Raw genomic sequence first — 15,592 nt, 5'->3', positions numbered from 1 at the left:
CCCCCCCCCCCCCCCCCCCCCCAGCCCTAAGCCCTGAACCCTCACAGACTTTACTTGCGTCACAAAGTGACTTGCAAAGTGATTGAGTTGCTGTAAGCGGGACAGCACTTTGCCACTTTATCACGTTACCTTGACGACGCTGAAACACGTTGCGCACTTTATTTTATGTTTTTGCCTGATTTTTAGGTATTGCAGGCACTTGTCCTACAGAGTGGAGAAGTAAATGTCAATTTACATTTGTCAATGATCATTGATGCACTATTGTTGGTCAAAACAGCATCATTAAGAAAAAACAAAAATAGATAGTTGAATAAACTCTGTGTGTAATTAGGTGACTGCATTCCCCGGACTTACCGTACCGTCTTACACCTAGGTTGAGAAAAATTTTCAACAAAAAAATCAGTGTTGTCCATGCTTGTTGTTTTACTCGTCTTCGTCTTTTTCTTCTCATAAGGCAAATTTTCCGTGATGTTTCTCTCGCTTCAGAGCTTCCTCTGGTAACCCCAGTGTTTCACATCATGCCACTAAGAACTGTGGGCAATTCTCAGACAGAGGTCGAGTAATTTGCAGATTTGGTCAGGGCTGAGTCTAGTTCTGTTGTCCAGGGTGTTGTCTTGTGTTAGCCGTTTCCTAACGGTTTCTACTGCCTCTATGGTGGGGATGCAGGTGAACAAAGAAGTCACGTCATAGGATACCATGGTTTCATCTGGATCCAGTTTTAGTCCTCGAACTTTGTTTACAAAGTCAATAGAGTTTTGGACGTGGTGAGGCGTGTTTCCCACCAATGGAGCTAAGATGGTAGAAATGTGTTTGGCAATGTTGTAGGTGACCGAGTTAATGCTGCTGATCATCGGCCTGAGTGGGGCTCCTTCTTTGTGTATATTGGGTAGTCTATAAATGCATGGAATGGCTTCTCCAGGATACAAATGGTAATAGTGTTCATGGGTGATGGTGTTGTCCTTCTGTAACTGTTGTAGACATTCTATGGCCTTTTTCTTGTATCCGCTGGTTGGGTCTCGTCTCAGTGTCTCATATGTGTTTGTGTCCATTAGTAGTGTGTTGACTTTGTTCTGGTAGTCAGCTGTGTTAAGTACTACCGTGCATCTTCCTTTGTCCGCAGGTAGGATAGTGATGTTTTGATCCTTGCTCAGAGATGTCACAGCCTTCCTTTCTTGGATGGTGAGGTTGGAAGGGGGGGGCCTTCGCATTAGAAAGGGCTGCAGATACCTTTAGTCTGAGCTGTTCCGTTTCTGTTAATTTGTTTTTCCTAATGGCCGATTCTGTGGCTGTGATGAGGTCTACTATAGGTAGCTGCTGTGGTGTAATGGCGAAGTTTAATCCTTTGGCCAGAACGTCTTTCTCTGGTTGGGTGAGTTCCCTATCTGACAGGTTTTTCACCCATCTGTTGTCTGTTTCAAGTGTTGTGGGGTTCTTGTCCTTTCTCCTCCAAGACAATTCTCCTGTTTTTAGTTTGTTGTTTTTGCTCTAGTTTAATGTTTGGTTTAGTTCCACCTTTTCCATATTTGGTTATCTTTCTGTTTATAATTTGTACTACTTTGGTTTAGATCTGATTTGCTATAGTTGTATGTTCTTGTGTGGTGTTGGCAATATAGTTTGCCCTTGTTCAGCCAACTGGGTTACTTTATTGCTGTGAGGTTTGTAGTGCTGCACTTAACGTGGGTAGTGGTACCACTCCTGGCCTCTCAGTGTAGTCTGCCTCTCCACAAGTGACCTCTGCTTAGTTTTGGTTAGCTATTTTGGGGCGCTGGATTTATATATGTACTTTATTTGAATTCATATTAAAGTCGTTTTTAAATAATTGTAATAAAATAAGTTGTTTTATCTACCATTTTAGTGCTTATTGCTGCTTCACATTTCCTTTCAACAGTTCCAGCCCCAGATTGTTTGTTTTTGCCTATTAAAAATGTATTTTGCTATATTTTGAATCACATCTGCCTCTAACGTTCCTGTGTGCTTTTTTTTCTCTTATTGTCCAAATAATCAAGACAGTATTTCCTGGAGTGCAATTCCCTAGGTGGTGTAGTTAGTCTTTCATTCAATCCCCCCCCCCCCCCCCCCTTCCTGGTTCACCATGCCAACATCAGCATGCTAACAAAATGGAAATTCTAACATTTTGATGTTTAGCAGGAACAATGTTAACCATCTTAGTTAGCATGCTAGCTAACTGGCAGTAAACACAGTCAGTCACAAGTCTTTAGTTACAAAGTGTTGGACACTAACATGTTAATGAGACTACATGGCTAGCATGATAATTGTATTGTCATATCATATTGTAACCATACCTATTGGTATCCATTGTATTGAGGCTGCCCATGTTTTGTACAAAAAAGAAATAAAGAATAGTAGTTGAGAGATTTCAGTCTGGACCAAAGTGGAGGACTGACTGAACTTGCTCTCAATCGACAAGCTGCTAACGTGCTTCAACATTTTTAAAGATTCAGTGTGTAATATTTCTGAGGGTTTATCGACTGAAATGCAACATATCTGACTGTTTTCTGTGGTGTATAAAGACCTTTCATAATGAACATGTTTTTAGGCAGACAGGTCGGGACAGATGCAGACAGTTGATGACAGAAATCACTGATGTAATCATTGCAGATTTTCCCAGACGGAAGGCTTTGATGTGGGATAGATGTTTTCAAAGCGGTGCTGAAGTTTTCTGTTTTCTGCTGGACAGGTAATTAACTTAAATTTGTCAGACTTTGGTGATGTAAATGAAAACTGTTGTTTGATATCTGTAGCTAGAAGCTCTCAGAGATGTCATGTCAGTGGTGTAAAATATGTACTTGGATTAATTTCATATAGTGTGTGTCTCTGTCTCTGTGGCCTTACCTTCCTGAGACAAACCACTGAATATTATTGGCAATTAAACTGTACCAGTATTTCTTTTTACTGCTAATAGTGATGAGATGAGGAGACCGTGTGCCTATTAAGTGACCAATAATGAAAACTTTCAGAATTTGCAATAAAAAAATCTTTGATATTGCTTCACTACTTAGTACACAAATGTGTAATTTGTGCCTTCACATACTAAAGGTCCACTAAAAAAAATTAAACCGTTTTACAAGCTGAAATTATGGCAGTCAATACTACTTTTTGTTTCTGTTGTATTTAAAAAAATAAAAAAACCTTTTGGTAAGATTTGAATGTTGTCTAAGCGTGAGAGGAGCCTTGATCCTCACCTGACAATGCCTTTGTAAACTTCATGTATTATGAAACTGAACATTTCCTGCTGCAGTGAGTAATGCGATAGTCAGACGCAGCAGACACGGTGAGCTGCACACCTCCCTCCACCTTCTCAGCCAGGTAACCGCCTCCTTTCACTTTCGCTGTTGGCAGACTTATGTTGTGTGCAGCATAAAGTCAAATCATGGCTGCTCACATAATTATTGAAAATACCAACAACTGCCCGACAATAGTTTGTTTAGCTGCCCCAGACTTCTGTGCCCTGTGGTATTAAAAGGCATCGGCTGTTACCTCCAGTAACTGTAATGACAGTCGTTACGACTACCTGTGGCCAAGACTGAACGACCATCGTTGGCATCCTCACCTGAGGCCAATAGGTTATGTTTGAGTTTCCTGGGAAGCGATGAAAGGACAGCATTGTAAGTAGGGGATAAGTGGTGGCGTAGACCCCCCCCCCCCACCCAACATCTTACAATGCTGTCCTTCGTCTTCCAGTATCTTCAACCAAGTCCAGTTGCCCTTGACTTTAACCTTCGCAATTTTAGGAGGTTTTAAACTTTAAAACTTTAAACTTTCAAGTCAATTTTAAATCAGCAACTTTTTACTTTTTTATACCAGTTACAAGTTTACTTTTACTTAAGTAAAGGTTCATCAAATTAATATTTTCACTTAAGCAGAATATTTTTGTGCTCTTTCCACCTCTGATTTTGCCTCTTCAGTTTACACTGTACAGCTATAAACCAACTAAACAACCCAACACTAACTTATAGACACATGAAGTCCTGTTGAAATGTCTAAAATAAAAAGACAAGCTGAAGCTTTCTTACCCAAAATGAAAACAAGCAAAAACCAAAAGTCCATGTTGATTAGTGGCTTCGGATCGGAGACGTTTCAGTGTCTTTATAGTCCAGTTTATTTGATCTGCCTGACATTATTTCCACTGCAGCACAGCTCACCTCAAATACCATAAAATAACAGCTAGGTCATATTCTGCTGAGTTATTGCGCATCATAAATGGCGAGCTATATGAAATCATAAATCATAGCAGCTGCAAGTCCTTCATTAACTGTTTGAATCCACACTGCAAAAAATCCCATGTGATCTGGAAGTTTAGTGTTTTAAACTAATGTTTAGTTTTTATTAATTTGATTCCACTTTTGTCATTTTAATCACATTTTAATCGTATATGTCTGTAAATTTTACTTTTGTTTTCATCAAACTTTCATTTTTTTATGTTGTAAGCCACCTCTGAGCACTTGAACAACACTTACCTGGGGGCAAGGTGCTATATCAATAAAGTTTAATTCGTTGATTGACTGGAGGGGAAATCAGACACAAAAACAACCACAAATCAGTGAGTGAAGCCTGAACGTCAAATAATAAAATTCCTCTGACTTGTAAATCTTTAGCTTCTGTAAATTTTTATTCTTGTTTGATTAGAAAAATATAATCGATCACCAAAAGGGAAACGGTCTCAGCCACGGACAGTAAAACTGTCCCGTGGTCACGTCTGTGCAGAATCAAAACAATACAAACCTCATCAAAGAATAAGCTGCTAATTTACTGCATTTTTCAAAAATCTACCAAGGTGTTTAAATAATAAAACCCCAACTAAGTCTACAGCCATGCTACTTGCTAAATGCTAACATGCATTGCTCATCATGTCAATGCTAACATGCTGATGTATAGCAGGTATACATGTTCACCATGTTAATTGAGTTTTGTGTGTTAGCATGCTAACATGCGCTAGTTAGCAGTAAGCAGAGTACAGCTGAGGCTGATGGGAATGTCATCAGTTCTGCAGGTATTTGGTCATAAACCAAAGTGTTGGACACAATAACATGTTGACCTGATGATGGCGCTGGATGGAAAGTCAGAGGATCACCAAAGGTTTTACAGCTCATCCTGAGGGGAGCATGAAGGTTATTTTTGGTAAATGCACCTCTGATGATTTAAACTAGAGGAGTTTTTACAGTGTAGCCTGAACTTGTGCATCAAGCTTGTTTTGACAGAAGAATCCCACTGATGATGGCAAAAAGCAGCCGTTGAGAACTGTTCTACCTGAAATAAACAGCTGAAGCACCCCTAAAAAATAATACAATTTTTTTCTGAAAATAAATGTTTTGTCCTCTAACGTTAGATTATGGAGAAGAGACAGCCAATTAACCTACAGTTTCATGTGGCTTTTCTTACATTAAACGGGTTTAATGTCGCTAAATACTGACATTTTTCAGTTTCTAATGTTTTACTTTATGATCCGTGACCGCACTGGCCGACCGGTCAACTGCAGTGGAACGTTGTTTGGGTGTCTGTCAGTCTGGGCCAAACTAATACAAGTAACACAGTATTGAGGGGGGATAGGAGTGGCCCCTCCCAACTTTGCCTGATCCTCGTTTTTGCTGAACTCTGATTGGCTCAACGGCGCCAATCAAAGTAGTTTACTTACCATCTGGGGCGATTTCAATCCCCAAACATTTTGTCGGGGCTCTCAGCCAGGTTTCTATGACAAGTGCAACAGAGGCAGGTGACTGGGTTACTGGGAAAATGAGTAAATGTAATATGGGAAAAGTCATATTAGTACAGTTCCTGCCCAACACTGATAACAGTAGCCTAGCTGTGCAGTTAGTTTTAACTTAATGTTAGAATATTATACTAATAGAGAGCGTCTCGGGTTACGTATGTAACCCTTGTTCCCCGAGAAGGGGAACGAGACACTGCGTCGGTCCGCCACACAAGGGTTACATACGTAACCCGAGACGTTCCCCTTTGAGGGAACTCGAACTGCGTCGGTGACGACACTATGGGAACGAGATACCCACTAAGGCCATGCCGAAACCCCGCCTGCCCCCAGCGTGCAGAACCTGACGGCACGACTAGGAGGGATGGGTGCCGGGTGCAGAAGGAAGGTCCAGACTGTAAACCGGATGAAAGTGTGAGGGGTGTCCCAGCCAGCCGCGTCACACAAATCCTGGAGTGAGGGCCCAAGAAGCCGCCATGCCTCGAGTAGAGTGTGCCCTTACGGCCATAGGTGAAGGCAATACCGCGCACCTGATAGGCCAGGGAAATAGTCTGAACGATCCAGTTGCTGATGGTGTGTTTAGAAGCGGGGAGCCCAGCCTTGGGGGACCCGAAACACACCAGCAACTGGTCTGCTTTCCTCCACCGGGAAGACCTCAGAGTGTAAATACTCGGTGCTCTGACAGGGCAGAGCAGATGAAGTCTTCCGTCCTCCGCCGTCACATGAGGTGGGGGATGAAACGCCTGCAGCACCGTGGACCCTGCCAGTCTGGCCGGAACCTTAGGGACATAACCTGGACAAGGGTGCAGGATGGCCCTGACCCTCCCCGGGGCAAACTCCAGGCATCGGGGAGACACTGAAAGTGCCTGGAGATCCCCCACCCTCCTCAGAGAGGTGATAGCGAGGAGAAAGGTCATCTTAAGGGTCAGGTGCTTGGCCTCAACCGACTCCAGGGGTTCGAAGGGGGCCTCTGCCAGCGCTTCGAGAACCACTGCCAGGTCCCAGGTGGGAACCCTGGAACGAGTCACGGTTCTCGTCCTCCTGGCTCCACGGAGAAAGCGCAAGACCAGTGGAAGCCTCCCCAAGGGCCCATCACTCAGAGGGGCGTGGAATGCTGCAATGGCAGCCACATACACTTTGAGCGTGGACGGGGAGAGGCCAGCGGAGAAACGGTGTTGGAGGATCTCCAGTATCACAATTACCAAGCAAGTAACTGGGTCCACCGCCCTTTCTCTGCACCAGATGGTGAACACATTCCACTTTAGGCCGTACATCCTTCTCGTGGACGGGTCTTTGGAGCTGAGCAACGTCTCGACTGCTCCTGTCGTCAGGCCCGCCTCCAAGAACTGTGCCCCCTCAGGGGCCAGACCCATAGCTGCCACAGGGCAGGGTGCGGGTGAAAGATCCAGCCGTCCACCTGGGAGGCCAGGGCGGGCCCTCGAGGAGCGATATTAAATCCGAGAACCACACTCGTGCCGGCCAAAACGGGGCTACTAATAGTAGATTGACGCCGTCCTGGCAGACCCGCTCCACAACCCCCGGGAGCAGAGCGACTGGGGGAAACGCCTACAGATGCAGCCTCGGCCACGTCTGCACCATGGCATTCAGCCCTAGCGGGGCTGGGGTCGGGAAGGAGAACCACAGGGGACAGTGCGCCGTCTCTCGGGACGCAAACAAGTACACGTCTATGGGGCCAATCTCTTCGCATAATAACTCCACCACCTCGAGGTGGAGTCTCCATTCCCCAGGCCTCAGCCCCTGTCTCGACAGCAGGTCTGCTCCCTGATTCTGGGTCCCAGGGACGTACATCACTCTGAGGGACAGCAGTCTCTGCCGGGACCACAGGAGGATCTGATGTGCCAGCTTGCATAACGGGCGCGAGCGCAGACCCCCCTGGTGATTCAAATGGGCCACCACTGCCGCATTGTCGGTTCTGACAACGATGTGGCGGCCGCGGGCAGAAAACTCCTCAGAGCTCTGAATACCGCCAACATTTCCAGGCAATTTATGTGCCAGGAGAAATGATGCTCCTCCCAGGAGCCTCTCGCAAAGCGGCTGTCCCATCCCGTGAGTGAGGCGTCTGTTGAAATAATTGTTCGGCGACAGATTGCTCCCAACACGAACTTTGGGACAGGAACCAAGGTTTCCTCATACAGACAGGGAACGAAGGCATCTGCTCGTAACCCGTATCAGACAGAGCGGATTTCCCCTCGGGGAGAATCCCTTTGGATTCTGCAGGGCTTTCATGTGCAGTAGTCCGGAAGGTATTATACTGGACGCTGCTGCCAGGAGACCCAACACCCTCTGAAAGTGTACAGTGATGGCACGGCCTAACTGCACTCTGGTCACTGAGGATAAAAGGGATGGGGACCTCGGTCAGTCTCTCTCGGGGGGGTGGTGGGCCCCCCTACTCAAAACCTCAGGACCTCTTCCCCGAGCCCGCCGAGACTGAATGACGGTCCTCAGGCCCGTCTTCTCCGGGGGCTGTGGGCGAGAGCGTCGCCTCACATCAGGTTTGTTGAGAGGGACTACGGGAAGCGACACTTCGCTTCTGGCTCCGGTGGTAGGAGCTAGCCGAGGGCTGAGCTCGTCTCTCTTCAGCCGTCGCCGTCCTGGACCCAGACCGGCGGGGGAGATATTGCTCAAACGCCTCTCCCTGCCTTTGGCGTGCTGAAACCTGCTGACAACAGCATCCACTGCCTCACCAAACAGGCCAGTAGGAGAGAGGGGCACATCCAGGAGAAAAGCCTTCTCCTTTCCCTGGATGCCCGAGAGGCTGAGCCACAGATGGCGTTCCGTTGCCACTGGAACAGGCCGTCTCCTTGGTAACACGGAGTGTTAAGTCCGTAGCCCTACGGAGTTCAGTCAGGTCTTCCTCAGAGGGACCTCCCCCTAGATCACAGTCTTTGAGAAGATCGGCCTGGTACGCCTGCAAGGTGGCCATAGTGTGCGGGCTTGCACCAGCTCGACCCGCTGCCATGTAGGCCTTGCCCACCAAAGCAGATGTCGTCTGACATGGCTTGGTGGGGAGCACCGGCATCTGAAGCCGTGCTGCTTAGTTTCTGTCATGCTGCTGTAGTCCAGCAGAGGGGACGCAGTCAGCCATGCAGAGCAGCTCTCTTATTTATTTATTTTTTTTTCTCAGTCTGTTCCATGATTTACACAACTCCATTGTGTATGAATGGCGAGGATCGACGCAGGGGTGGCGCTCGGGCTGCAGAAAGCTCATTGAGGTTACTGCCGGCCCGCGGCTCCTGCCCCGCCTCTCATAGCTGGGCGCGGACTGATGACGTCGGCCCGGCTCCTGGAAGTCATCCTCCATGATGCTAAGCACGTCTAGCTCCTCAGAATCAGACTGTGCAAGCCTCTCCAAACTCATACCTCGGGTGGGAGAAGCCGAGAAACGGGCTCCTGAACGGGGAAGAGAGGAGGCGGAGTCAGCAGACGAGGACCGGAAAAAGGCCTCAGCCGTCCCGACGCCCTCGGAGATATCACCACATGACCGTAGCCGCCGCAACGCTTCAGCAACCGCGGGGCCTGAGCCACGGGGAGAGTGCATCTGACTGTCTTCCGAAAGAGAGCCGCACGAGACCTCAGCACCCTCAGGGACCGGGCCTCGCTATGGCCGCAGGCAGCCCCCTTGAGAGCTGCCTGGGCGTGCGACATCCCCAGACAGGAACACACATCTCACGAGTCTCCCCAGCGTGGGCATGGAAAAACACATTGTCGGAACTGATTACCAGACATGGTCTCTACTGCTTCGTCAGGATTCCCAGGTAAGACAACAACTTTCTCAATAGTGGAGCTTCCAAACATACTCAGAGTGCCTGCTGAATAAAAAAAGGCCCCCTCCGGTTACGCTGTCGCACGCTACCGACATTTTGTCCCCAGCACTTTTTGAAAGCATTTGTTAAAAATGTTCTGAAAAACAGCACCAAGAATAGCTAACTAACAGATGAAAATGCTCTGAGAGGTTGATTTGCACAATAAGAAAACATGCAGTGCAATATAGTTTCCCCACATTTAAAAACAGTCATTTCTGCTGAAAATTCAAGCAGAAAATGTCTCCAGAATGCAGGAAATTACAAGTTTAATGCTCAATCTTTTGAGGGGGACCCTCAGACCCCCCTCACATATATTTCAGCATCAAATATTGAATCTAAATAGTGCTAAAAATCTTCGTCTTGTTCTCGTGCATCATCTCATGACCCAAATGTATCATCACGGCCCTAATCTGAGCCCTTATGTCCTCACCACTTTTCAACACAAAGAGACGCCCTTTTGCAAGGCATTGTATGCATGAGGCATTCTCATTCTGAAGTCTCTGATCATAGAATCACCCCTGCTGTGGACTGAATGTTTTTCCTCTGAACCAATCAGCTGTCAGATATCCAGTTAAGTGTTTGCTGGAGTTTGACTTCATGTGATTTAACTTTTTCCAATATTTAACCCCAACAGGCAACATGCAGCTGTGACTTTCCTGTCTTACTTTGAATATTATACTTTACACTGGGCTTGTGTTAAAGACATAGTTTGAGACAATAATAGTTTTCATATAAGGAAACTTGACCGGAAAAATTAAAAGTTCAAGTGAACTTGTTCATGTCAGGGCGTTACTTTTAAAATCATGAAGTCATGTTTTCAGTGAGTTTTAAGGACTTCCTTGTCTTTCTCCAAAGGCTCAGCCATTTTTTAACCGCTGCATTGAACTAACCAAAGTAAATGCACTGTGGTTATACTGTAATCTGTCAGACCCTGAACTTTGACCTCTGTCCTCACAACAATTGCTTTTCTCTGAGGATCAATAGATTATCAATAGACAGAGAGCAGTATGATAGTAAACTGGATACAACCTGTCGATTAGTGAATGAATGAATTTATTCAATCAAATCAGTTTGGGTTAAAATAGTGTTTACAGGTAGAAAACCACTGTGTGCCCAATCAAACCTTGAAGAATGACCTGTAATCAATAAATGCTCCATGTTAGCAGTACTAAAACAAACCTTTCTGTAATCCATAGTGTTCAATGACATCCTGTTTATAATCAGTTGAAATGAACACGTTATGGTGGGGTGTTATGGGGGGTTAGTTGGACCTGCGGGCTGAAAGTTTGAGGTTGAACTCTTTTCATTCAGTTTGCAGACGCCATGGCTCAGCTGGTGGAGTGTGTCCCCAACTTCTCTGAGGGTCGAAACAAAGAGGTGGGTTATTTTATATTTCATCTTTTATTTCTTCACAATCTGGAAGTTTCTAAATCAACGCCTGCATGTTGTTTGAACAGTAAAGGTGTTCAGACTTGTAACACTTTATTACACTCTTATTTATCATTTATAATCATAATAAAATCTTTATCACTCACTATAATGTGGCTGAAAGCAGATAGAGACATTATTCTGTGTTTATTAATGTGCAGTATCTGTTAACGTTTATTTTATGTGACTTATATAGTGACTCTCTCACTATCTCGACATTTATTATCTGTTTATACACCGACATGAGCTTATTGATATCAAATAAATCAGTAGTCACTTTATCAACTCCATGATAGTTGGTAATAAAGCATTGATCACATGTCATTTGCTGATTATAAATGATACTTCAAGTGTTACTGATTTTCTGTTGTGGAAGGAACTCAGAAATAAACAAATTGGTTTTGTGACTGAGTGACACAAATTGATTGTAAACTAAATTTTACACCTTTAGTTGAGCGTGTTTCCAAGATCAATAATGAACTCAGACGCTCAATGATTGAAGGCAGGTTTAGTGAAGAAAGCGTCTCTGAGTCACAGTTCATGCAGCTGGATCCTGTAGAATAATACTTCAGATATATTTTGCTGTCAGGAACTGAACTGCATTTATATTTCAGGGATTTTAAGTAATGAGAGACTCTCCTTTACCAGAAGGACTGAAACCTGACAGATTGGAGTTTCCTGTATTTGTTTGCGTCCCTCCTTGAATAAAATCTCTCTCGCTGTCTAACTGATGCAGCGGAGTCTCAAACCCTAGTTTGTTGCCTTTCTTTCTTTGTGTCATTTACAAGTGGACACCATTTTATTTTCATGAACTGCTCAGATTTAATACTTTTTTAGACATTTCAACATAGACGATAGGAATTTGATAATACACATGTCCATGTAACTAGTTGTTGGGGTGGAAGCTGAACATTTAGTTAAGATAAAGTTTTTGTTGTCTTTTTAGAACCAAATTCTTTGTGTTAAAATCCCTCCACTGCAGCTGTGGAAGATTCCCACTTGATTTATGTAACATTGACTCTTTGCATCATCTTCGGCTAAAACTTAAGATCGAGGACTTTGGATTTGCCCTCCGTCTCTAATAGTGTAGTCCTGTTAGGAGGGAGTCTCTTAACAGCCAGAGTGCAAATAAAGTGGTTTTGTCCCCTAAGTGGTTTTGACCACAGCTGTGTGAATTCTCAAACAACACAGTATTTTTCTTAAAACATGGTGTAACTGTTAAAGAGGGCAGGTGAAACAGAAGAAGGTGAGCAGATCTTTTCCTGGTGTTTCAGGTGATCGATGCCATCTCAGCAGCCATTTCCGGCACCGCTGGCTGCAGCCTGCTGGACGTCGACCCCGGAGCCTCCACCAACCGGACCGTCTACACCTTCGTGGGCTCCCCTGCAGCCGTGGTGGAGGCAGCGCTGAACGCCGCCCGGCAGGCCTTCAGCCTCATCGACATGAGCAAACACTCAGGTGAGCCGCGCCCTTCGGCAACACGCAGGAAGTGTGACACAAGAGGAGATACCTGACGCGTGTGCGTTACCTGTGCAGGTGAGCATCCTCGGACCGGAGCGCTGGACGTTTGTCCCTTCATCCCCGTCCAGAATGTCTCCATGGACGACTGTGTCAACTGCGCCAACGTCTTCGGACGGAAACTGGCCGAACTGCTGCACGTGCCCGGTGAGACGCCACGTCACTGATTCGTCTAAAAACATTTGAATGATGTGCGGGACGCAGAAAACAATAAATAAAACTTTTCATGCATCAAAATGATAAAGAAAATAACCAGCAGGAGGGAGACTGTGTTGACTCTAATTATTAACATGCACACAAACAAACAGACAGGACAAAACAACAATAAGACGTTCTGACATCAGCCACAACAACAGGAAGTTGTTGCTGATCGACCTTAGCATCCGCAGCAGCACGGCTAATAATCTTTATTCCACCCACAGTTTATCTTTACGGAGAGGCAGCACGAAAAGAAACGAGGAGAAGTCTTCCGTCTGTCCGAGCCGGAGAGTACGAAGCTTTACCTGAGAAGGTGAGGCACTGACAACCAATAGCTGCTGCTCATATTAGTTATTTAGCATCTCTTTCTTCTTCATTTCAAAATAAAAGTCCGGGAAAATTTCCCCAATAAATCTTAGACTGTATTTCCCATGTTGGTTCTCAGACTCGGTTCCCTCTGTCAGGTGCTGAAAGGACACATGTTTTATTTTTTCTCTCCTCCAGTTGAAGCGCGACGATTGGGCCCCCGACTTTGGCCCCGCCACGTTCGTGCCATCGTGGGGCGCCACTGTAACCGGCGCTCGCAAGTTCCTCATCGCCTACAACGTGAATCTGATAAGCACCAAGGAGCAGGCTCATCGCATCGCCCTGGACGTCCGGGAGCAGGGCCGAGGGAAAGACCAGGTGCATGCTGGGAGTCTGACTAAATTATCCGGTTCATTTAGCTTCAATCTTTTCTGATCTGAAGTCAGATTCACTTGCTTCAGTATATTTTCCAGTTTCTCAGATTTACTGTTTTCTGTTTACTGAAAATATACAGACCTGTGAAACAAATACTTATTATTTACTTATTACTTTCTAACTCATTACCTTCTCTGTTGTTCATTACTTACTAAACTGTTACTGTCTTACCCAAACACATTCCTACATTCTTACTACTTACTTTATCTTTACTTATTAGATACTTACTACTTACTTATTTACTACTTAGTGCTGAATCTATTTGTTACTTACCGCTAACTACTTTTTAATTACGTTTATGTCACTTACTGTACTGTTACTGCTACTTCCATCATATTTAGTTCCACAGTGCTTACTTGTACCTAACTTACTATATACTCACTACTGGTTACTAGATTGTTAATTAGTCATTTCTTACTACTTTCTCAGTTTGAAGGTTTATTATAGTTTGTTCAAAGGTCACATGATGTTTAATAAGTAGAACAACTTTAAAAGTCACGTTAGTGGTCTTGTGGGTAAATGAAATGGGTCTTTATCCAATAAACACTTCCGTGAATCAATCTTTAAATAAATCCCTTAATATGACTTATTCAGCTTTAAAAGTAAAACCAGTAAAACCAGTACACCAGACCCAGTCCAGTTAATTATCCATCATCAGCTGGACTCAGCATGACCTTTAGTGACCTCCTTGTGTGTGGAGCAGCCTGGGGTGCTGCAGAAGGTGCAGGGGATGGGCTGGTACCTGGACGAGGCCAACATCGCTCAGGTGTCCACCAACATCCTGGACTACGAGCTGACCCCCCTCCACACCGTGTACGAGGAGATCTGCAGGGACGCTGAGGTCAGAGGTCAACACACACTCTCACACACAACTCCAAGTTACATTCAACAAGTAGAAATATCATTTTAACGTTTAAAGCACCACCTACGATATCATGAAAAAGAGAAAAGCTGAAACGTGTACAATTTTAAATATGCAGCTTTTGGTATTATAAAACCACAATATACTACAGAAATCAATAAAACACACATACCCCAGTACACCCTGGTAATTTAGAGCTTAAAAATGGGATGAGTCTTCTCGGTCTGCTTTCACACACTGCTCTGTAGTTTGAAGATATAAACAACAGGAGAATGCTTCATTGGCCTGTTGGATTCAAAGGGAATCTGGTGCCTCTGCAGCTCCTGTTTCATCATGAAGAGTCAATACTTCTGATCGAAATGTGTGTAAAGAAATCTTTGTATAAGTAGGTTTTGTTGGGGTGTTTTTTGTTTTTTGTTCCTGCTATAAATAAAGAACGTGTGTTGTGTTCAGGACCTAAAGCTGCCTGTAGTCGGCTCTCAGATCGTGGGTCTGATCCCCCTGAAGGCTCTGCTGGACGCTGCTGACTTCTACATCCGCAGAGACCAGCTCTTCATCATCGAAGAGGAGCACAAAGTCCGGCTGGTCAGAGACGAGTCTTTCTAAAAAGCAGCGCTGCGGCTGTTTGTGAGGACGAAATGTGACGTCTCTTTGTTTGTGTGTCCACAGGTGATCAGTAAACTCGGCCTCGACTCTCTCGGCCCGTTCAACCTGAAGGAGAGAATCATAGAGTGAGTTTATGCTTCTGATACTATGACACTATGTTTGTGAACACAGATGTTATAACCCCACAACTTTGTTTTTATATCATGTAGAGACGAGCTGACAAAACCAGTTCAGAGTTCGTGTCTGTAAACCAGTTTATATTTTTTGCACTACTGCAGCTGGGGGCCCTCTGCAGCGCCACGCAACTTTCTACATTCTTCAATCTCACTGAGAAAAGAAGTCAGGTTGAAACAAAATTTGCTTTATTGGCATGAATGTTAAAACAACAGCATTGCCAAAGCTTCAAGGAAAATAAAAAAAAAACAATTCAATTAATATAGTTCATCAAATAAATAAACTAAATTAATTGGATTTCTATATAATTTTCTAATATTTTATAGTTATAATAGTTTATTTCTTTACGTCTTCTTTCTTCTTTCATCACGGCTGTGTCTCCATCTCTGCGCAACACTTGGCGGTTTGCACCTTCCTTTCAAACGTATTAAATACAGATGCTGTTGCATTTAGGTTTGGTAGGTCAGATTGCGTGTAGTAAATAAATGTATTTGCATGTTACCCTGCCATTACTTT

The 15,592-nt window shown here is 44.7% G+C and overlaps 1 protein-coding gene across 3 annotated transcripts; it reads left to right on the top strand.

Annotated features, from left to right (window-relative positions):
• Positions 1–2,618: 2,618 nt before the first annotated feature.
• On the top strand, positions 2,619–15,031 carry LOC123972070 (formimidoyltransferase-cyclodeaminase-like). Of its 3 annotated transcripts, none has more exons than XM_046051299.1 (9): positions 2,619–2,698; positions 10,861–10,926; positions 12,252–12,435; positions 12,514–12,642; positions 12,918–13,006; positions 13,198–13,377; positions 14,138–14,275; positions 14,750–14,881; positions 14,966–15,031. In XM_046051299.1, the coding sequence occupies exons 2-9, from the start codon at positions 10,873–10,875 to the stop codon at positions 15,029–15,031; spliced, it is 972 nt and encodes a 323-aa protein (XP_045907255.1). In that variant the 5' UTR covers positions 2,619–2,698; positions 10,861–10,872. The 3 variants fall into 3 exon arrangements, with proteins under 3 accessions (XP_045907255.1, XP_045907250.1, XP_045907263.1); XM_046051294.1 differs by lacking the exon at positions 2,619–2,698 and adding an exon at positions 9,127–9,501; XM_046051307.1 differs by lacking the exons at positions 2,619–2,698; positions 14,966–15,031 and adding exons at positions 9,127–9,501; positions 14,617–14,657 and having other exon boundaries at positions 14,750–14,786.
• Positions 15,032–15,592: the final 561 nt, after the last annotated feature.

The sequence above is a fragment of the Micropterus dolomieu genome, linkage group LG01 (genome assembly GCF_021292245.1).
Source record: "Micropterus dolomieu isolate WLL.071019.BEF.003 ecotype Adirondacks linkage group LG01, ASM2129224v1, whole genome shotgun sequence".
Taxonomy (NCBI): Eukaryota; Metazoa; Chordata; class Actinopteri; order Centrarchiformes; family Centrarchidae; genus Micropterus; species Micropterus dolomieu.
Note: the sequence above shows the minus strand (reverse complement) of the source record. Positions and strands in the feature narration are given on the sequence as shown.

Bases quoted from the DNA above. Each gene is read 5' to 3' on its own strand.
- LOC123972070 (XM_046051294.1), top strand. From the start codon at position 9,436: ATGGAAAAACACATTGTCGGAACTGATTACCAGACATGGTCTCTACTG. The intron at 9,502-10,860 runs GTAAGACAACAA...CTTTTCATTCAG, and splicing joins TGCTTCGTCAGGATTCCCAG to TTTGCAGACGCCATGGCTCA. The intron at 13,378-14,137 runs GTGCATGCTGGG...TGTGTGGAGCAG, and splicing joins AGGGCCGAGGGAAAGACCAG to CCTGGGGTGCTGCAGAAGGT.